The sequence below is a fragment of the Eutrigla gurnardus genome (assembly GCF_963514095.1).
Source record: "Eutrigla gurnardus genome assembly, chromosome: 13".
NCBI lineage: Eukaryota > Metazoa > Chordata > Actinopteri > Perciformes > Triglidae > Eutrigla > Eutrigla gurnardus.
The window spans coordinates 4,268,985-4,290,596 of NC_139936.1; the positions used below are offsets into that span (position 1 = coordinate 4,268,985).

General features: G+C 46.0%; 1 protein-coding gene across 8 annotated transcripts; it reads left to right on the plus strand.

Moving 5' to 3' along the window:
• The first annotated feature begins 2,043 nt into the window (after nt 1–2,043).
• Nucleotides 2,044–21,421, plus strand: sorbs3 (sorbin and SH3 domain containing 3). Of its 8 annotated transcripts, none has more exons than XM_084025015.1 (21): nt 2,044–2,132; nt 10,995–11,053; nt 11,731–11,919; nt 12,091–12,163; nt 12,311–12,444; nt 12,586–12,649; nt 13,224–13,262; nt 13,351–13,438; nt 13,959–14,061; nt 15,090–15,143; nt 15,237–15,344; nt 16,011–16,066; nt 17,160–17,230; nt 17,701–17,762; nt 17,929–17,975; nt 18,089–18,203; nt 18,296–18,421; nt 18,668–19,186; nt 19,300–19,397; nt 19,490–19,596; nt 20,639–21,421. In XM_084025015.1, the coding sequence occupies exons 2-21, from the start codon at nt 11,042–11,044 to the stop codon at nt 20,656–20,658; spliced, it is 2,085 nt and encodes a 694-aa protein (XP_083881141.1). In that variant the 5' UTR covers nt 2,044–2,132; nt 10,995–11,041; the 3' UTR covers nt 20,659–21,421. The 8 variants fall into 8 exon arrangements, with proteins under 8 accessions (XP_083881141.1, XP_083881144.1, XP_083881137.1 ...); XM_084025018.1 differs by having other exon boundaries at nt 2,046–2,132; nt 18,668–18,769; nt 20,020–21,421; XM_084025011.1 differs by having other exon boundaries at nt 2,047–2,132; nt 20,020–21,420.
• The last annotated feature ends 191 nt before the right edge of the window (nt 21,422–21,612 follow it).

Sequence of the window (21,612 nt, forward strand, 5' to 3'; positions counted from 1 at the left end):
GCCTGGTGGACCACCAACGTGTCCTGTGTCATGTTCTGGGAACAGTTTTGTGTCATCTGCATAACAGTGGAAGTCCCTCCACTTCTCCCTCCGTCACTTACTACTTGACTCTTAAGTTACACCAGATTTTGCCACAGTCTAAACACCAGGCTCAACACCCACCTGCTTTCCTTTTCTTTTACACCTCCAGGCTTCCCCTGTTTATATATCCCCGTGTTTAACATCAAAACACTGTGATATGTGGGGGATTACGTTATCTAAATCTTGCAGACATGAAAGCGTGCTTTCCCTCAAGCACACGATGGTTTTGATAGTGGATCTTTTCTGTGTCATAATCTGATTGGCCAACCTCCTGGCCACCCCCACCAGAGCTGTCAATCGGTTTGTTCGTTAGGGCATTTAAAATAAAATTCTAATTTCAGTCTGTGCCTGTACCTGGCCCCCCCCCCCCCCAAGAAAAACATATTAGACACGCCCCCGGACCCTCCTCCACCTCATCCACCTCCGAAACTTCCTCAGAAATTCTGCTTCACGTCAATCCGGATTTTCAGCATTGCTTTTCTCCCCGACTCTGAAGGGGGAATGTTGTCATGTATCTCACTACATCACTTCTAAATGAAGATTACAACAATACAAACATCAATAACAACACTTTAAAAAAGTTTTCCGACAAATTAAAATGTTATTATAAGCATCATTATATATAATATGACATATTTTCTCTTGTGTATATGCATTGCTCTTACAGACGGCTATTATAATGCATTACACAGTGTTAATATTTATTATGATAGGTATTTATGTGTTTTTAAATTTAAATCAGGGAAGAAAACATTAAGTGTTGTTATTTTGTGCTTTGACACCACATTTACAGATTAATAGTGGCACGTGTGATGTCTGTGTTTGTGGCATTCAGTTCTTTCCCGGCCCACTAAGAGGCAGTGTGGCATTGATTTTCATGGGAATTTCCACTGCAAAGCAAGAGAAGGCATTTTTGGCAAAGTGCATCTTGGTCACTGATTTTTGGAAAACAGACGTTTGTTGCAGGAATTGGATCCTAATTCTGACATGTAAACATAAAGAGTATAACATGAGTCAGTAGGCAAAGATGCATTAAGTAACCTTACAGATACATTATCAGACAACTACTAATTGTTCCTTCTTAAGTCTTTTTCAGCTCGCTCCTCATCTGGACTGTGATTAAACGCATAAAGAAGCCGACGTGCTCGTCCCCCGGGTCCAACGTGAAGATGGACTTCCAGACAAAGACGAGAGGTGTGACCTTTGTTCGTCGATCTCGCAGCCAGCCTGTTAAATATTTATCTTGGATGGCAGAGCTGAGACTTCTGCTCCTGGACTCGGAGCGAAGGAAACCAGCAAGGGGGGGGGGGTCAAACAGATAAGCTTAACAGAAGCTTTACACTCGCTCTTCATCTGCAGAACAAACAGCCAATCTGCTGCCGACACTGTGGACTTAAATAGGAAAAGCACTGCTTCTCTTGGCTTTGCTTTGGGAAGGCTAGGTTCTGGGTGCTGGAACAGGACGTGGAAACACTGAGGCCCCTCAAGTGTTTGTGTGCGATCCCTCCACACATGTTGTAAGAAATTCACTTTTCCTGAATGTAAACCCGGATCTTGTGAGCGATAGTAGAGCAACCTGGATCTCATAGAGAGCCCTCTCTCTCTTGTGTGTGACTGAGGTGGCTCTGGAAATCGCCTCCTCTTCCCTTTGCATGTAAAAAAAAAAAAAACACAGGCGGGCGGTGCCACTGCGCCTGTGCCTGAATGGGAATCTCTATTATTTCCAGCTGTGGATGGAAACTATTACTGAGTGCCGTCTCCCTGATGAGCTTTAAAGTGCATGCTCACACACACACACACATGCAAACACAATCCACACACACACATACACACGCCTACGGACACTCGGTCAAACATTCAGACCCACGCTGAATCATTCACCAAAGATAAAAGACACCCTGTTGGCCCGAGAAGAAGAGGAGAAAAGAGGGAGGGAGAGGGAGAGAAGAGTCAGCGCCGGTTCCCTCCTCCCTTTTTTTATTTTTTTGTTCATTCACTTCCTTTCCCTGCCCTGCACTGAGGAGACCTCACTGCTCAGCCTGCACTCGCCTGTAAGTACCGTACTACTTCTTCAGGGCTTAGTCGGACCCCGAGTCAATGTGACTGAATGGTAGCTTCTGTTTGAACGTTTGACTTTGACAGGTTGATTTGAAAGGAAGCTGCCTCTAGACTCAGATTGGAGCATCATTGTTTGTTTTTTCCCTTCATCACTTTACTCTGTTAGCATCTTGTTCTGCATTTGTATTTTTCTGAGAACGTTGTTGAGAAACAGTTGGGCATTTATATGGAAAAAAGGGCGGCTGAGAGGATTTTACTGCAGCAGATGCTTTTACTGTCTGAGGGTTGGTCATCAGACGTCTGCCGTTTAACATTTTTAGTGTGTGAATATTTCTCCCGTGAGAAAGTTACTCATCCAACCAAACCGATGCACTGAGAGCAGCAGGTCCCATGTAGATTCATGACTAAACCGGAGGTTGTTTGTCGTCTTCTGCCAACAGTGTGACTCTGAGAAATGCATGAAAAATGTTGTTTACCGCTGAAATAAACCAGGACTCGTGTGTGTTGCTCCCAGAGTGTTCAGTCTGATGTCCAGACCTCCTTATCTGGCCTCCGTGGTTACGGCGATGCTTGTCTACTCGTTGACTCATCCTCCTCCAGTTACATCTTCATTTGATGATAACTATCTGTTTCTTTTACAGACTTGCTGTCTCTTGTTTCCTCATGTAGAGATAGGGGGAAAAAAACTAAAGTCTGTAGTCATGAAGTGATGTAGTCTCTGATTATATAACAGGTTTATGTCATTCATTGGAATCTTCGGCTGTCAGGTGAAAAGGTCTTCAGGAGTCCAGGCCTCTCTATCTGTCTTCCTGTTCTGACAGCGTTTCTCTTGTAATTGCTGAAGTCTTGTGTTTGTTTTTTTGCGACGAGACAAAGTGAACAAGGATCCAGTGTGGCGAGAGGTGACGGCAAAACCCCACAGCCGAAGCTGCAATCGGCCTCTTGCGTGATTATCTCGTTGGGCTGCAGAGTGACAGGGTGTCGGATGTGCTCACAGCGGGGTGAAAGTCTGCTCCGGCCCGGGGACGCGGGATTACGAGGGGGGGGAGGGGGAGGGTCCACCTGAAGCCTTCCGCTGCCAAGCTTCTGCCTTCGGGTTCAGCGGCTCAACCGTTTTGCAAATAAAACAAAACAAACCCTTGTTAGGAGGACAGGCTCGGTTAAATGTGATATCTCACTCGAGCCAGAACCAGTGAATTATTAAAAAAGGAGCTGAGTCCTTCAGTTTCATGTTGGAACTGGACCCAGACACACACACACACACACACGCACACACACACACACACACACACACACACACACACACACACACACACACACACACATTTATTGCTCTAAGCCAAAGTGCATATGAGCATGAAAGCTGATTGCGTTGGTTAGCAGGTGACTGGATCTCTACCTGCTGCAGACTCGGTGCCAAAACACGCCTGTCAGCACGACGGATTTCAGGCTTTGCACAGTTTGTCTTCTTTGGCGGGAACTGCAGGCAAACTGGAAATCCTGGTTTTATTTGGGCAAGAATTGAGAGCTTCATTCCTCCTCGGCTGTTTCAGGCTCCGTGGTTTTGAACGACAGTGCCACATCTACTCATTTGAATCATTTCCGGGTTATACCCTTCAACCTTGACATCCATACGTGTGTGTGTGTGAGAGCGTTATGTTTTACCTGTCATGTGGGGACTCTGCATTTTGGGGGACACAATGAGGACACGTCCCCATAATCCAAATGATTACATTTTAGGGTGACGACTTGGTTTAAGGTTATAAAGGACTTGTATATAAGACATGGATGTAGTCATCGTGATGTCACACATTGGTTTGTGGACTACGGCTTGAGCTCGGTATTTTTGGGCTGTCGCCATCTTGGAATTCTTTTGCAACCAGTGAACAGAAGTGACCATGTTTGGACTGAGGAGGAGCAACAGGTGGATCTTGGGGTAATGTTGGGTAAAAGGGTTCGGATTAGACGGGTACCGCCCCAAATTGATGAAAACATGACTGTGTGTGTGTGTGTGTGTGTGTGTGTGTGTGTGTGTGTGTGCGTGCGTGAGATCATGGGAGGAGAAGTCAACAGGACTTGTGCTGTCAGTGGTGGATGGTGTGTAGACTAGTGACGCTGATACACTTCCACTGGAACAAGAGCTCCTATTCTCCCTTCATTCCAGAGATCTGGCCTTTGCACTCACACACACACACACACACACATATACACACATACATAAAACACACACAAACACACACACACACACACACAAAAGCAGGGGGGGGGGGGGCATGGGGAGATAAAGTTAGGAGGGGTGTCATGGAGTCACTGGGCAGTGTCTGGACAGAGGTGATGAACTATTTGCATTCCCCTTTGGTTAACCCCGCCGGTGAAATATCACCTCGTCACAACAATGGGGGCTGCTTCCACCAAGGAGGTCCCCCCCCCTCAAACTGACAAGCTAAGAGCAGAGGGTGCCTTTTTGAACGGGGGGCCGAAATGGGTTGCTATGGCGATGCCTGTCAACCGGGAAGTCCTCCGTGGAGGCAGGCAGAGCGAGGCTGGGAGTGAGAGAGAGAGAGAGAGAGAGATTGTGTGTCCTGGTTAGTCTCATGAGAGAGAGAGAGAGAGAGAGAGAGAGAGAGAGAGAGAGAGAGAGAGAGAGAGAGAGCAGCGTTTACACTGATCTGCAGACAGACAGGGTGTGGGTTCATGTTTAAGGTGAGTACACTTGTTTTCCCACGGGATTTGAAATCACTAGGGAGTGATCCTAAACATGGAGGCTGTCGAAACTTGTGCGTCCTTTTTTCTCTTCTTTCTTTTTTTTCTTTCTTTCTTTCTTTTAAGCTTGAGTAACCTGTCTGACTGCTCAGGGCTGGATTAGAGCTGCAGACCTGACTACATTGTTAGCACCTGGAAACACGTTGACCACCATGTGATGGGTGTAGTGTTGATGTTGAAACCTGTGGGGAGTTTACTGGGGGGGGAGACAGACAGACAGACAGTGTTTCCCAACATGTCATCCTTCATCGCTCTGCCTGGTGTGTATATGTGTGTGTGTTCTGCCTGGTGTGTGTATATGTGTGTTCTGCCTGGTGTGTATGTGTGTGTTCTACCTGGTGTGTATGTGTGTGTTCTACCTGGTGTATGTGTGTGTTCTCCCTGGTGTGTATATGTGTGTGTTTTGCCTGGTGTGTGTATATGTGTGTGTTCTGCCTGGTGTGTATATGTGTGTGTTCTGCCTGGTGTGTATATGTGTGTTCTACCTGTTGTGTGTGTGTGTGTGTGTTCTGCCTGGTGTGTATATGTGTGTGTTCTGCCTGGTGTGTATATGTGTGTGTTCTACCTGTTGTGTATATGTGTGTGTTCTGCCTGGTGTGTATATGTGTGTGTTCTGCCTGGTGTGTATATGTGTGTGTTCTACCTGTTGTGTATATGTGTGTGTTCTGCCTGGTGTGTATATGTGTGTGTTCTGCCTGGTGTGTATATGTGTGTGTTCTGTCTGGTTTGTATATGTGTGTTCTACCTGTTGTGTATATGTGTGTATTCTACCTGGTGTGTATATGTGTGTTGTACCTGGTGTGTGTGTGTGTGTTCTACCTGGTGTGTATATGTGTGTTCTACCTGGTGTGTGTGTGTGTGTTCTACCTGGTGTGTATATGTGTATTCTACCTGGTGTGTGTGTGTGTGTGTGTGTTCTACCTGGTGTGTGTGTGTTCTACCTGGTGTGTATATGTGTATTCTACCTGGTGTGTATATGTGTGTGTTCTGCCTGGTGTGTATATGTGTATTCTACCTGGTGTGTGTAAGTGTGTTCTCCCTGGTGTGTATGTGTGTGTTGTTCTGCCTGGTGTGTGTAAGTGTGTTCTCCCTGGTGTGTATATGTGTGTGTTCTGCCTGGTGTGCGTGTGTGTTCTCCCTGGTGTGTATGTGTGTGTTCTCCCTGGTGTGTGTGTATTCTACCTGGTGTGTGTGTGTGTGTTCTACCTGGTGTGTGTGTGTGTGTGTTCTACCTGGTGTGTATATGTGTATTCTACCTGGTGTGTATATGTGTGTGTTCTGCCTGGTGTGTATATGTGTATTCTACCTGGTGTGTGTAAGTGTGTTCTCCCTGGTGTGTATGTGTGTGTTGTTCTGCCTGGTGTGTGTAAGTGTGTTCTCCCTGGTGTGTATATGTGTGTGTTCTGCCTGGTGTGCGTGTGTGTTCTCCCTGGTGTGTATGTGTGTGTTCTCCCTGGTGTGTGTGTGTTCTACCTGGTGTGTGTAAGTGTGTTCTCCCTGGTGTGTATGTGTGTGTATTCTGCCTGGTGTGTACATGTGTGTGTTCTACCTGGTGTGTATATGTGTGTGTTCTACCTGGTGTGTGTGTGTGTGTGTATTCTACCTGGTGTGTGTGTGTTGTTCTGCCTGGTGTGTGTATGTGTGTGTGTATGTGTGTGTTGTTCTGCCTGGTGTGTGTATGTGTGTGTGTGTGTGTGTGTGTGTTCTGCCTGGTGTGTATATGTGTGTTCTCCCTGGTGTGTGTGTATTCTACCTGGTGTGTGTGTGTGTGTATTCTACCTGGTGTGTGTGTGTGTGTGTATTCTACCTGGTGTGTGTGTGTTGTTCTGCCTGGTGTGTGTATGTGTGTGTGTATGTGTGTGTTGTTCTACCTGGTGTGTGTGTGTGTGTATGTGTGTGTGTTCTGCCCTCTGAGCTCCAGAGAGTCTGATGATTTATTTTCCTCATCTTGCTGTAGAATGTTCGGCCTAATGGCCTGAAATGGTGACCCTCCAATCAACACAGCGGTGGCTCCACTCCTCTCACTGTCAGGCTGATTTGCACCAGCGACTCTGATTCCCTTTGTGATATTACTGAGGGGGGGGGGGGGTCCATCTGCCGGTCCTCATATCCACAAGCTGCACTCAGCTCTGAAGATGCAAAATGACAGGCGTGAGATTTCTGTCGGTGTACGTCCCTCAGTCGCACCCAAATAAGGACTTACCTTGAATGGTGGACGTGTGTTTGTTGTGAGGGTGAATCTGATAAACTTTGGGTGCTTCTGGAGGAGAGAGAGAGAGAGAGAGGGGGTTATTTATTGCCCCGTTGCTCCTCCTGGGAAACGCATCGGCCTCTCCATTGACAAGAAGCACGCAGGCTGACTGCAGCACCATACAAGGAGGTGAAATACCTCCCTTCTGATAAATGTCTGTATCCCCCAATAACCGCATATCATAAACCAGCACCTTGTATGGGCCGCACATCTGCTGGGGGGGGGCAGCGTGATCAACCTCGCAGGACCTCTAGCATCTCGCATAACTGCCGAGTGACTCATTTAATGTGCTCAGAAATAAATCGCCCACTTTATTTATTCTGCAAATGTGCTGGTGATTACCTTCTCGACACGTTTCAAGGCAGGATTTCAACTGTGGTTTTTTAACGACCTTGTTATCCGACGTGTTGGGCCGCAGGGAAACACAACACACTCGAAGTGATGCAAGTCAGCGCTCGCCCCCCCCCCCCAAATAAAATGACCAACCTTGAGCAAATGTTGTGTGCTGTCATGTATGTGAGAAGCACGTGGATCCGTCTACGTGCAGCGGTTCCCACCTCACGGAGTCAATGATTAACTTCCCCTCGCTAAACCCTGCACGCGAAAAAGCAGAGTACACTTGTGCTGTTTGAATGGACGTCGGCTCGCGAGTGGCGGTTTTATTTGTTTCATTCAGCTCTCAGGACATTCGGCCATTGTTCCCGCCGCTCATTAGCGACACATTCCCCGCCGTCGGCGATGATTTACGGAGAACGGGGGATTCTCCCTCCGACCGCGAATATACTTTCATTAGGGCATGTGTGGTCACCTTGACAGGCTTGTTCTTAGGGAGTACAATGCAAGACGCTCTGTGTGTGGAGGAGGAGGAGGAGGAGGTCATCAAAGGTCAGGGTCTTTCTCAGAAAGGTCGCATCCTTCTATGGAAGAAGGAGGACGTTGCTCACTTTTGATGACTAATGAGCGCTGAGGAATACTGATCTCACGGCAAGTTGCTGTGGAACTGAATGACAACGATTTTTCAAGTTTTTCTTTTCTGGAATTGCATTACTGTGTTGCCATTCCGGGCGAGTGGAAACCTCCCACTGTTATTCACAGGGATCAGGGGTGTGGTGAAGTTCACTGACCTTGTAGCTGCTGAGTCGGCCTGCTCTGGCTCAGCAGCTTCAGATAATAGTCCGGTTCCTCATCCTGCTCCTTCCTTAAGGGTAAAAGGAGAAGGGAAAGAACCCGTTACTCATGCTACTTGTTTTTGATAGAAGGGCTTCACAACACAAATGTTTGATTTGATGATGTTTTGGGGCTGTTTCCTGTTTAACATCTGGCCCGGTGCTTCTTCGAGACCGGATGGGTTTCCTAGGGGACAGAGGCAGAGATTTCCATGCTAAAATCCCCTGATTCTTCATTTTTGGATGTCCTCGAGTGTATCATGAGACGCTGGAAATATACATCTTCAGCAGAGAGGCTCATGGGCCTTTTATGAGTCCGTGGTGATAATACCTGGGCTGTAAAGTAAATTCATTTCCCACACCGGCAGTTTGAAAATCCCTCCGTGTCCATGTGAAAGCTGCCTTCGCTGTTCTGAGTCTCGGTAATTATGTAAGAATGTACTGGGCGTTCGGAGCAGACCCGAGGAGAGCCGGACTTCTGGAGCGGGATTTTCATGCTAGATATCAACACTGATTTTCCCTTATTAGGTAGGATTGTGTTTGGAGCTCTGTAAGGGGGAATGCGTGCTCCGCCGCAGGATTTCTCTGTTGGATTTACTTCCCCGGAGAGATGAGACGTTGTTATGACACAAGCTTACTCATCAGAATGAAGAAGGGCCTCTGAGCGGAGGGGATTCCCACGTCATCTTTGAAATAATCTGGTCTGTAATTCTAATAATATTAACGTGAATCAGAATTCTAGTTTATTTTCGTGAGAACAGTTCAGTCCCTCGGGGAAATAAAAAGGGATTTCAGTGATAGTCTTGATGTCACGGTGTTGCTTTCACTCCCTTTCAATAAATGGCATTAATATCATATTGGAGTGTGAATTAAAGGGTCACTCCACCATTTTACACTTGAATGTTATTGGACTCAACCCGAGGAGTACTACCTAGTGTGTGAGAACAGTTGTTTAATGTCTTGTATGGGTCTGGACAGAGCTTTCCAAAGATAAAAAAATGACTCTGATGACATCATCAGGGTCATTGCTGTTGGTTTTGCTACAAAAGGACTACAAACTGTAGGTTTTTGGCATTTTGGAGGAAGGGATGGTCAAATTAAAAGAGATGCTATTGAGATGCATTATGGGAAATGTAGGATCCAGTCAAGGACCAAGAGGCAAGAAAATAATAAGAATTGTTTTCCTGTCTCTTTTGGGGTTGCACTTAATTTTTGGAGTCCCCCTTTAATTCTATTTTATTAATATGTATGTTAATATTTTTCAGTCAACCACGTCCATTATGAAATGGGTACGGAAAAGGGCAGCTGTCTGGAAAAAAAGGAGCACCTTTGTCTGCCCTTCACGATTAAAATATAAAATCTGTCTGGTTCTCTTATTTATAAAAAGCCAATGAATTACTCATGTCGTTCATCAGCGTGTTGGGGCCTTTTTAAAGGAATGGCAGCCTGCTGAGACGAGATGTGATGTAAATAAGACCCAGCATGTCCAACACGTTGTAAATGAGATTACTCAAGCCATTATTTGTAAATGCAGCTTGTTTGCAGCGCTGCCTATTGTGAGACGGATAATCTGCTGGTCGTGATTGCTTTGGGTGATGATAGGTCATCCGTCACGCCTGAGCAGTAATGGTATTGTCCCAGACACAATCCTCTGGTTCCCATATCCCCCCCCTCCCGTTATGTAAGGCCAGTTTATTGACTCAGATAGTGACATCGTTGTCTGGAAACTGGAGCATTGATTCTATCAGCGTGTGTGCTCGTGTGTCGACTCCCACCCGTGTGCACGGAGACACAGAAGAGTGTAGTCTTCTTGGAATTTACCACAATGATTATAGACCCTAATGCTCAGCTGCACATGGAAAAGTCATCAGTGCAAGATTGTGTTGTGCAGCTCTCGGCCAGTAGTCCCCTGGTCCACTTTCTTGCTACAAAGCCATAGTTTGTATATCTTTAAGTTAACACTGTTGTTTGTGTGGATGCAGGGCCGTACGGTAGCCGTGGTTTCTATGCCGACGATGCTATTATGGGCCATTTAGCCGCTGTATGAGAGGTGCCTGGTTTGTAGCAGGAGCGGAAATGGCCTCCCCCCCCCCTCGCCCACGCCTTTGATGTGGAAACAGCAGGACCTAATCTGTTTTTCTGAGGTGCAATTGATTGGGAGCCGGTCTCCACTTTCAGTAGCCGACCTTCTCCGTCGTCCAGGACCCTCGAGTCCAGCTGATTACGGCACTGTATGACTGGGAAGAGTGAAGCAGGGATGCGAGTCACTCTCGTTGTTATTGGGTGGGTTTTTCCTCAGTAACATGGGAAAAAGTGGGCGACGCTGACTTTCCCTCTTTGGAAAAGTAGTAGAGTGGGATCATGGAACAGCTGACGAGTCTGCCAGGATTTTATTACAGGGAGACTTGGTGGAACCCCCCAACAACTAACGGGTTGAAATGGGTGCAAGATTTGGAAAACAAGTTTAAGTTGGGATTATTTTCGCATGTTTGATGACAATATGACACAAAATCCTTGACTGCATTTTTGATAAAAGAAGCCAATAAAACAAATACCTTGTCTTGAATTTTCTAGTCAATTCCTTTTTTGATATTCTTGGCAGGAATGTTGCAACGCCTCTGGAAAATCATGTGTAATTTCACATAAAAATGGTCACATGTTGCATGTCTTTGCAGATACGTTTGATGCCTGATCTGTCAACACAAGGACCACAACAGATCACATGCAGTCTCAGGTAAAGCCTTTTTAAAATTTCTATTAAACGATGATAAATGTTTTAACAATTGCCATTGTGTTGCCTGAGCTCATTGAAACGCACAAAACCATTCATGAATGTCCCACAAATCAGCCCGGTGTCACCACAACACGCCTTCGCTGCAGATAACAGTTCTAAAATTACCACAAGGCAGAGGCGTGTTCCCAGCCATCGTAGATGGGATGATCGCCATGGAGACCATGAGACCACCACTAGCCCTGCTGGACTTTGAGGTTGACATCAGCGGCCCCTTCCCAACCTCTCCGGCCCCGGCTCCTCCCCCCCCTTGGCTGCAGAATAGTCCGGCCCGGTGAATAGGGAGTTAATGGGCACATAATGGTCCTCTCCTGTTTCAGTGCCCCCACTCTGCACCTTGAATGAGGCCTTTCTGCAGTTGTGGCAAGAGAGATGATGAAGTGGGTGGAACGCCGCTTCCCACTGGTCCTGCTTTAAATAAATTAGGGGCCTTTTCATCGGAGGCCCCCCCACCGAGGGCCAGCTATTCTCTGGAGAATAGCTGGGCCGCTAACAAGTTCACATGACCTCCCGTAGGGAGCGGTGTTTACCCGGGGCCAGCGGGAGGGGACACGACAGGAGCAAAGTTCACACATTGTTTTAGTTTTGTTTGTTTCATCCATATTTCCTTTGCCTTTTAGCAACACGCGGAAGTGGTGGGCGATCCGAGTGGCTCCCGGGTCGTCTTCTCCGGGGAGCCCGGGGTGTCCTCGGGTCAGCTGATCCTAACTTCCCCCGAGCTGAGCCACGAGGTGGTCATCTCCCCCGGACTCCCCACGCCTCCTCTGAGCCCCTTTCGCTCCGCAGGGCTGCCGTCTGCAGAGTGTAAGGTATGCACAATCATTTCCTGGAGGCTTTGCTAATAACAATATGACTAGTGCAGGGAATTCAGTAAACAAGTGCTCCTCCCTGTGGAAAAATGATGCATCACAGATAAAATACTACAACACTGCTGCCGTTGTCAGTTACATTACTACATGTATAATTCTGCCCTTCTAAAGGTGCCAGAAATGAATGGAAGTGGACCAACAACTCTCAGCTTCGGATCTTATTATGGCCCCTCACAAATGCATGGTACGTTTATTTTATTTGAAATCGAAATGAACTGATTCAAATGTATACGTGCAGACAGATGGAATACAGCTATTTTGGAGATTTTAAAGTACAAATCATAAAAAAAAGGGAGGGAACTTGGTTCTTATGGTTGTCTTGGTAACGCAGGCGGCCTGTCCAACGGCGTCCAGGGCTCTGCCACGTTACCGCGCTGCTGGACGCCCACCAGGGAGGAGAGGCTCATCAAGTTCTCGGGAATCGGTCCTGTGGATGAAACCGGGATGCCCATCGCCTCCAGATCAGTACGACTAAGTCATAGCATTCACCGTTTGATCATTTTAAATGTTTTATATGATTGTATTTTGCATATATTCTAAACAAACATATGCTGGCGCTGTATTTATTTCTTCACCTTCTACACCTTCCTCCTTCTCTTCTATCAGAGTGTGAACAAGCCCAGAGACTGGTACAAGAGCATGTTCAGACAGATTCACAGGAAGCCAGAGGGTAAGGATGCTCCTCCTCCTCCTCCTCCTCCTCCTCTCACAAACACAACACCAGTGTGAATTCCTCTCTGTCGTGTCAGGTATTACAGAGGTGATCCAGCAAACAGATTATGGAAGAGGCAAAAAATAAGACGTGATGAAAGAGCCCTAAAGTCTCATGTCGTCTCCACTTAATAAGTCTGACGATAATCCAGCTTCTTATCTCGGCCCCCCTAAATCTAGCTGTTGTAGCACGTTGCATAATAGAAGCATTATCATTATTATCAATTATATCGAACATATATAACACTGTCAAGGGGAAGTTCTGTACAATGAGAATTTTTTAATTTGTATCCCATATTTTGGTTCTAAAACAAGAAGACATTGATTTATTTCAAATCGTTTTTTTACGCTGTGAAATGACTACTTTTAGTAAAATAAGTAAAATATCTAAAGTGTGAGAAGGTCTCACTATTGGACAAATCCAGCTTGATTGTAATGGGAGTATAAGCGCATGGAAAATAAATGCACAAGTATGACATTGTAGCTTAAAATAGTGTTCAAATAATAATAAAAGTCTCTCTGTTTTATACCAGAACCTGAGCTGGAGGACTCGGAGCGGTGGTCAGCAGAAGGTAAGTGAATCCACATTGTTTTCCCGCCCGGTTACATAATCGTTTTCTTTAACTTAACACTGATCCGCTCCGATCCGCTGATCTGCAGGGCTCCACTTATCTGCCGACACAGAAGAAAGGGACGAAGCCGGCCAGAATCTCTTCAGACTGACACCTCATGGAGCTCTCCCAGACTGGTGAGTGTACACTGGTTTGATGTGGAGGGCCCAGTCAGTCTTAAAGGAACAGTACGAGGCTTTGGGAAGATCCTTTGTGCTGTAACTTCTTAGAGTATCTTCAGTCAAACCTTGTGGTTAAACACTATTTTACATGTTAATTTGTGATGTTTTTTGTTGTTTTATGCTAAGCTAAGCTAATTGTCTCTGAGCTAAACTCATATTAAGTATAAACATAGTGGTATCGATCTTTTCATCTAACAGAAAATTTCAGTTTGAATTAAAAACTTACTGATAGGGTTTAAACTAAAGGCTAGAATGAAAAAAAGTTCCCTCCCATCAGATAAACACTGCAGGTGACGTCTGATGTGAATACCAACCAAAAAGGGCCGAGAGCGGCGGAGGGAAAACGTGTGGGAGAGACAAGTTTGGATTTGTTGTTGCAGGCGCTCACAATGAAGCCATGATTTAGCTGCTGTCCGTGGTGTGTGTGTGTGTGTGTGTGTGTGTGTGTGTGTGTGTGTCGGGTGTTATGTTTCAGGAGTGAGGATGTAGATAAGCTGTCAGACCTGGGGAAGCAGCACGCTGCACCGAGGAGCATATTCGACTTTGAACCTGGAAGGAGCTCGGAGAACCGCAGCCAGGTAACGAGCTGAAAAACGCTCCTGTGTGATTCTTTAAAACTCTGGATTCATCTCAGCAACCGCTGGAATGCTTTGTGTAGTCTTGAGCTGCTTTCCCAGTATGTGTGTGTGTGTGTGTGTGTGTGTGTGTGAGGATCACAGCCTCACATCTCATCTTATCATGCAAGTTTACCTGCTGCTTCTTCCTCCCTTCAGAGGATCCAACATTCAGTCGTTTTCAGACAGGAAAAGCCATAGATCCAGGTGTTTTGTCACATTTATTCCCCTCTGGGGGCTGTGATGTGATGTATTGTCTGTAAGGGTTTGTACGTGTCACTGTGTTTACAGAGCGATGTCTCCAAGGTTTGATTCATGCAACAATGTCCCAGATCTCTGGTGCACATTGTTGCCTTGTGAAGGAATCTTTGCCCCCGCCCCCCTTAAACGGGAGCCGAGGTGTCTTGTGATACGTATTATGGTGTTAACCTCTTGTGGCGTCTAATGGCTCACAGCATGGAGACTTTATTTCATTTCCTCTTTGTGACAGCGGCCCTATGTTCTATCCCCCCGGAAGGCGTTTTACAAAACCATATCAGGTGTCGTGCTGCTTCACAGCGACATGGCACGTCTGTGATTGTAGGGATGAGGGGAAGGCCTTGGCGTTCACAGGGACTCGTTCGGCCAAGGTTTTATTAAAAAAATAAAAAAATGATGGAGGAGAAAGTCTGTGGATCTCGCCAGCAGAGCCCTTTAAAGTAATGCTTGCACTGAATGGAAGATATGGAACCTTTGAGATTCAAACTGACCAGATAAACAAAACCACATCACATGTAGGAGGTGTTCAGTTGTTCTGGATCACATAGATGTGTCTCAACCTTCTAAGAATGATGAGATGCTGTCAGATTTGGTGAAATATTTGTGCTGTAGACCAGCGACTGGATTAAACTGCTAATTCAACCATGGCAGCATCTTTATTTCCCCAAACACCAACCAATCCTGCTTGCTTTATGAAAGTCCAATGATGTCTTCTTTCTTCTCCTGTCCTCCAGGTTCACGTCTCCCCGAAGAAACTACCCGAGATACCGAAGTCCCCTTCAATCGAGGTGAGCTGAATTTCCATTTCCTGTATTCACCCTGTCGAGGTTTCATCTTTACAACTCATGAATAATGCTTTACAATCACTACTCGGGCCTCAGGCCAGTCTGGTCTCTGAGCTGAGTCGGTTTGAGGCTGAGCTGGACTCGGAGATCCAGGGCCTGGAGAGGAGACTTTCCCAGAAGAAGCAGCGTCCAGGCCGGGGTGAGGTACTGAGCCCCCCTCCTGACTCTCTCTGCTAAAGCATCTCCTCCTCCCCCACCCCCTTCAGATCTAGCCCAAATCCTCACCCACCCTCCCCCCCTCACCCTGACTCCCTGGATGAGGGCCGTGAGTCTCAGTGAGACCCTCCCTGCTTGCTCGCTTCTCAGCCACGTGTGTTGATTTTCCTCTGGATCACAGCCCTGGAATCGCCTGCCTGTCTTTCTCTTGGATTGATCTGCTATGTTAATCACCTGCCTGCAAGTTGCCCCCCCACCCCACCTCCACCCCAATGCAAATTTGACTGCCAAATCCCCCCTCAAAAAAAAAGATTGCAATACATTTCTTTTAAATCCTGATAATAATGTTCCCTCTGCATTCCCCACAACGCTTGTTTTCCACAGCGACTTGGACGCAATCCCCCAAAAAAAGAGCGTTTTGGATTCCTGATTCTTGTGTGATCTGACTGAAATCCCGGGCAGCTCAGACAGAATCGTTGAGCGGTGATGTGTGTTTTAGCCCGAGGAGGATAGGACCCAGGGGATTTCTTGCTCCTTTGGGAGTGGTCAGCACCTCGACTTTGTCTGAGTTGTTGTGAGATTTCCTCTGAGCTGTGAGATGCAGTCGGCTGCAGGGCGACTACACTGAGTTTCACGTTTCCCCTCTGCTTTCAGGAGGCCAGAGGCGGGGAGCCGGCAACCGCTCCGAGGACTGCTGCTGCACACTTCAGGTCAGTGGCAACTTTTACCAAGAAAAGCAGTGTGGAATGTGATGTAACTAAAAGTGTTAGTAGGTTAGTTTTTCTCAAATACTCAGCTTTTGTAATAATAAAGTCTTTCAGACTATGAACTATGAGTTTCTTCACATTCCTGTTTTCTGCTCATGTTACTGTTAATTTGATGCAATTTGTTCAGCAACAAGTGGAGTTCAGAGGTCCAGAAAAGCCGTTTTAATGTGAACTAAATAGAGTTATTGAAGGTTTAGCAGGTGTTAGAGTGATGTTATTTATAAGTGTGTGTATTGTGTAATTGAGGCACATGCAGGACAGGTTAATGGAAATGCCGGGGGGGTCAATCGCCACATAACAGACCTCCTCTGAGCCCAGCACCCAGCCTCCTAATCCACTCTGACATTGCTTCATCAAGTGGGAGTAACCGCCCCCGATCGCTGCCCCGCCCTCTAAGAAACCCAGCGCCGTGATTGGACGGCACGGCCGTTAATACTACGCGGGGTACCTGTTGTCCTCGCCGGTCAGGTGACCGTCTGTCAGGAAGCTGTTGAACTTTAACGAGTTTAAGTGCAGCATTTGTTACTTCACGCATGCATTCCAGGTTTCTCTCCATGTGCGTAATTCCCTCCTGCAGGATTCTCACCGTTGTTAAGTTGAGTTCACGGCGGTTTAACCTTTTTTCTTGCTTGGTGGATTAAAGGGGATTCATTTTCTTTAAGAGCCTGTTACTGTGTGTAATTAAACCAAACACCATTTCCTGTTATCTAGTCTGGTATGTAGTCCAGCTGCAAATAGTTGAATACAAAACAACACTGTCTGGAAATATGCAAATGAGCTCACTGAGAGCCAGATAGGAAGCTTTGGGGTTTTTTGGGTGAATTCTGAACCCAGGAACGGCTACTCATGATTCTGATCACGTTATTTTGTGGCCGTGGAGAGAATTTAAGCTCCAAACTTGCTCTAAAGCAGATTTATAATTGAGCAGCATGAGTCTGCACGGCCTTCTGGATCTGCAGGAATCCGTGTTTTTAATCCTGATTGTGAGACACCGTAATATCATCATAAAAGCTTATATTTTTGCCTCATTTTTCAGCAATTCACCAGCAGCGAAGCAGCCCGTCCATCACTCCGTTGGCACATCACTGAGCTCTCCTCACACATACGGTAAACATGGACTTTCTTCCCTTTTTCTTCCATTAAAATTGTGATTTCTTTCCAACAACCATGCTGTAGCTCTCTGATAATGCTTTTAATAAGTTGATCATATTTAGCACTGTTAATAGGTTGATTATGTTCTTGCTCTTCCTTGAATCCACTCATTTGATCAAGCAGCATATATTCGATGTGGGCGTTTACTAATCTAATGTACCACGAAGGTCCCATGATTCTTCCTGAGTTGGCCTTTCGGATGAGGCCGGCGTGAGCATGGAAAGCTTGCTTCCCGATGGGCGAAGCTCACAAAAATAGGAAGTGGAACCTGATTGCAGATTAGCTTGGTGCTATTGTTTTTACCTGGAAGTTAGTCCAGAATGGAGCCGGTCATTTCTACGAGCCTTTTTTTTAAAATGCTGTTGAGGATTGCCGAACAAAAGGGTGCACGTTTCAAACCGCCGTGCCTTCACTTTGTTCCACAGTAGAACGTCTCTCCCCTGCTAATGAAACCATGGAGCTCCCGCCTAAGAAAGAGGAGAAAAAGGTTCGTTTTTATGACTTTCTTGTGGAAAATATTTCCAAAAACACCTTTTGCATATGAGGGTTTAATTTTCTGTTTTGGTGATTTGAGTGAATTCTGAGTTGTTCACATATAACAGCATCTGTTCAAATCTTCCTTAAAACACTAAGTGATTTATTTGTTTTTCCAGATGAAAGCGGCGCGAGCCAAGTTCAATTTCCAGGCTCAGTCGCCCAAGTGAGTTACAGCGTGTGCTGATATAATAGATATCATACATTTCCGTTTTTTAGAGCTCTGGGTCATAAAGTCTAAACCTGTTGTGTCTCATTCTTTTTTTTTCCATATTTCAGGGAGCTCATGCTGCAGAAAGGCGACATTGTTTACATCCACAGGCAGGTAGACGCCAACTGGTTTGAAGGAGAGCATCATGGGAGGGCTGGCATTTTCCCCACATCTTATGTGGAGGTGAATTTCCTCATGCGTCTCATTCGGGAAGCTGTCTCTCTGCATTGTTGTTGTGTGATGGTTGTCTAAACCCTTTCCCCTCTTCCCCACAGATTCTGCTCCCGACAGAGAAGCCGACCCCTATAAGGTCGCCCACTCTGCAGGTGTTGGACTACGGGGAAGCTGTGGCTCTGTTTAACTTCAACGCTGACCAACCTGTGGAACTCTCTTTCCGGAAAGTGAGTATCGAAGTATTGGAACGCGTGAATTTCTAATGCAAGTCGGAAAAATGTATGGTTGACATTCTTTCTGAGTCACATGAGGAGATGTCTGTATGCTTAATGGGAAGCTGGTTAGCTTAGCTTAGCATGAAGTCTGGAGAAACAGCTGATCGCTCTAATAAAATCCATCTACCAACTCCTTTAAGCTCAATTATTAACATGCTTTATGTTTCATATATATATATATATTTCTGTTTCCTTCAGGGTGAAGTGATCGATATAACCAGGCGTGTTGACGATATGTGGTTAGAGGGGAGGATCTCAGGGACCAGCCGGAGCGGCATCTTCCCAGCCACCTACGTCCAGGTCAACAAGATGCCCCGCACCAAATTCTCCACCGACGACTACCCGGCGGGGCCCTTGTCCCCCGTCTCCCCTGCACCCCTGAGTCCAGGCCGTCCGCTCCACTCGCCCTGCCCGCGGTCACCGCTGTCCCCCTTCACCCCCGCCTGCCACAGCCCCCAACCCGAGCACTCCCCGCTGAAGCCGTCCTCACCCGCACCGTACGGTAGCCCAGCTTCACAGTCACGCTCCCCCACCCAGACACCCAACGAAAGCCAAACCAGTAGGTGGCCCTCCATCACGGCTTCACCCGCCAACCAGAACAGCCACTGGACGGGGACACACCCGGCTCGGGCCGTTTCACCCTCCGCTCAGTCGTCGGCACACAGAGCCGGAGCCGCCGCGGCGAACCCGTCTCCCAGATACACTGAGCCCTCACAGGTCTGCTCTCTGAGAAAGACTCTGCACGTCCACGCTCGGGTGCTGCTGGTGGGGATGTTGTTCACGTTTTTATTATTTCATCACATCTGACGCAAGCTTTCTATTTCTTCCAGGGCGCCAAACCAGACCAGGCCTCCCGCTCTAACGCACACGCTAACTCCCTTCCACAAGTGCCAAGCAACCCTGATCCAGCGGTGGTGCAACGCCACCCGTACGTCTCCACCCTCCATCTTTGATTGGCCACATTGTTGCAGCCTTTTGGTGACTTCATGGCTCATTTGTTTTACTGATCCCTGTTTTCAGATATAAAGCTGTTTACAACTACAAACCACAGAATTCAGACGAGTTGGAGCTCAGAGAGGGAGACGTTGTGCAAGTGATGGAGAAATGTGATGATGGCTGGTTTGTAGGTAAGGAACAGATTAATTTAGTTATTCATCATTAAGGAAAGAATATGTTATGTCCTTTAATTTGTCACCTCTTGGTTGGACACCAACGGGGTTTCAGTTAAGGACAGTCATTTTTCTTTTTCGTTGTTAAATTTGCATCTTCTAATAACTTAACAAGGCATTAATCAAGATGAGGTAAAAGAATGTGATTTTACAGTGTATCTATAGGCTTTACTGTTCATGAAAGACATAATTATTTCATAAAATCATATAAAAAATAAATTTTTAGTCGTGTTGTTTCATTCTGACCAATACCAGATAAATTACCCCACCTAGTGGACATCCTGCAACATTGCAGATATAATTATGACTTTACATTCAACTGTGCATTTGTTTGTAGAATGAGAATATATTCCGACATGCATTTGTTTCTGTTCTCCGCAGGTACGTCAGAACGGACCCGTGCTTTCGGGACTTTTCCGGGGAATTACGTGGCACCTCTTTGACCTCCTCACTTCCTGCTTGGCTCCCCCCATCCACCCGGACTCATGAGAGCCCAACCAATCACACGCTCGGCTCTCTCTCTCCGACAGATCCCTCTTTGACACTCTGGCATCTCTTCATCCCGTTGCACTACCATCGCACCACAACCACACTCCCAGACCCGGTCCAGTCAGACCCGCATGTTCACTCAGAACAGAGGGGAAGGACATGGTTTCTCACCTCACCTCCCCTCCCTGCATGAGTGCATGTGTGTGTGTGTGTGTGTGTGTGTTTCACGAGGACTCAGAGTGTTTTCACACGACACCATTTGAGAGGAAAGAGTGAATGCTGATGATACTGTTTCAGATGCAAAGAATGGACTTTTCTGTTCCACAACTATTTGCAGCTGCAGGAAATGTGCATTCCTTCCCAGTGAACAGCGTCGTTCCTCAGACACAGTGTGATGCTGCGTTCAGGCTCACCACAGTGCCATCACCAACCACTGCTGAGGGTTTATGAATTCAGATGACACTTTTCTTTCTCTCCATTGATTAATGTTTCCTTCACATATCTCCCTCAGATTTTCTCTCAGATCTCTGAAAACACCCTGGGCAAGTTTGAGGAAACAACGTGAACATAGATGTGTTGTTAAAGTAAAATGTCAGGAGACGTTCGCAGTCGTCCACAAAGCTATGCAAGAGAGCAACATGTGTTGCTTCCTCAAGAACGTTATTCAGCGGAGAATATTTGGCTTTTTTTTGGGGGGGATTTCCTCCTCCAGCCGTGGAACGAAACGCCAAATGTGCAAGTGAAGAGATGGATCTGGTAATGTGCTGTGAGAGAAGTTCCTCCACTCTGAAATGAAATGTCAAACCTCTAAGTACAAGATTAGCTGTGTTAAATCTGGACTATAACAGCAAATCATCTTTAGCAATAAAGCTGCATGTGCCAAACATTTATCTTCTAAATCATCCATTAAACAATCCCAGCTCATGTTATTTCTACTACTGCTGCTTTTGTAATGTGTTTTTAATTTCTGCTTACAAGCTTCACGTCCTCACTTTCACTGTATTTCCAATAAATAAATAATTGTTTGCACCAGTGCAACCTTTGACAAGTGTGACCCAATTAGAAATCCTTATCATGGAGGTCATTTTGCAATTGTATATGATATATTCATGATTTGACTGTAAAAATGATTCCTATTCAGCAGACACATGAGATGATTGTACAGATTGTAACCTTTTTATCAAATTGAAAATATAATATATATTTGCTTATAAAACAATGTATCTCATGTATGGTACGTCATTTTGAGAAAAAAAAAAGCAATTAAACATTACAGAGTGATACTGAAAGTCGTTTGTGTTCATTTTGTATGTTGAATCAACAAACACAGGAGTATGTGACCTTCATAGCTTCAACATGCAGGTAATTGTTATGAATCTTGCACAATTTTCTCATAACATAATAGTGGAAATAAATAAATAAAATTCACGTAAGATATAGTAAAGACATTCTTAAGGTACCCTGAATACAGGATAAAGCGGTTAT

Coding starts and splice junctions, on each gene's coding strand:
- sorbs3 (XM_084025011.1), top strand. Junction 18,204..18,295: donor TCCCCACATCTTATGTGGAG/GTGAATTTCCTC, acceptor TCTTCCCCACAG/ATTCTGCTCCCGACAGAGAA. Junction 19,398..19,489: donor GCGGTGGTGCAACGCCACCC/GTACGTCTCCAC, acceptor CCCTGTTTTCAG/ATATAAAGCTGTTTACAACT.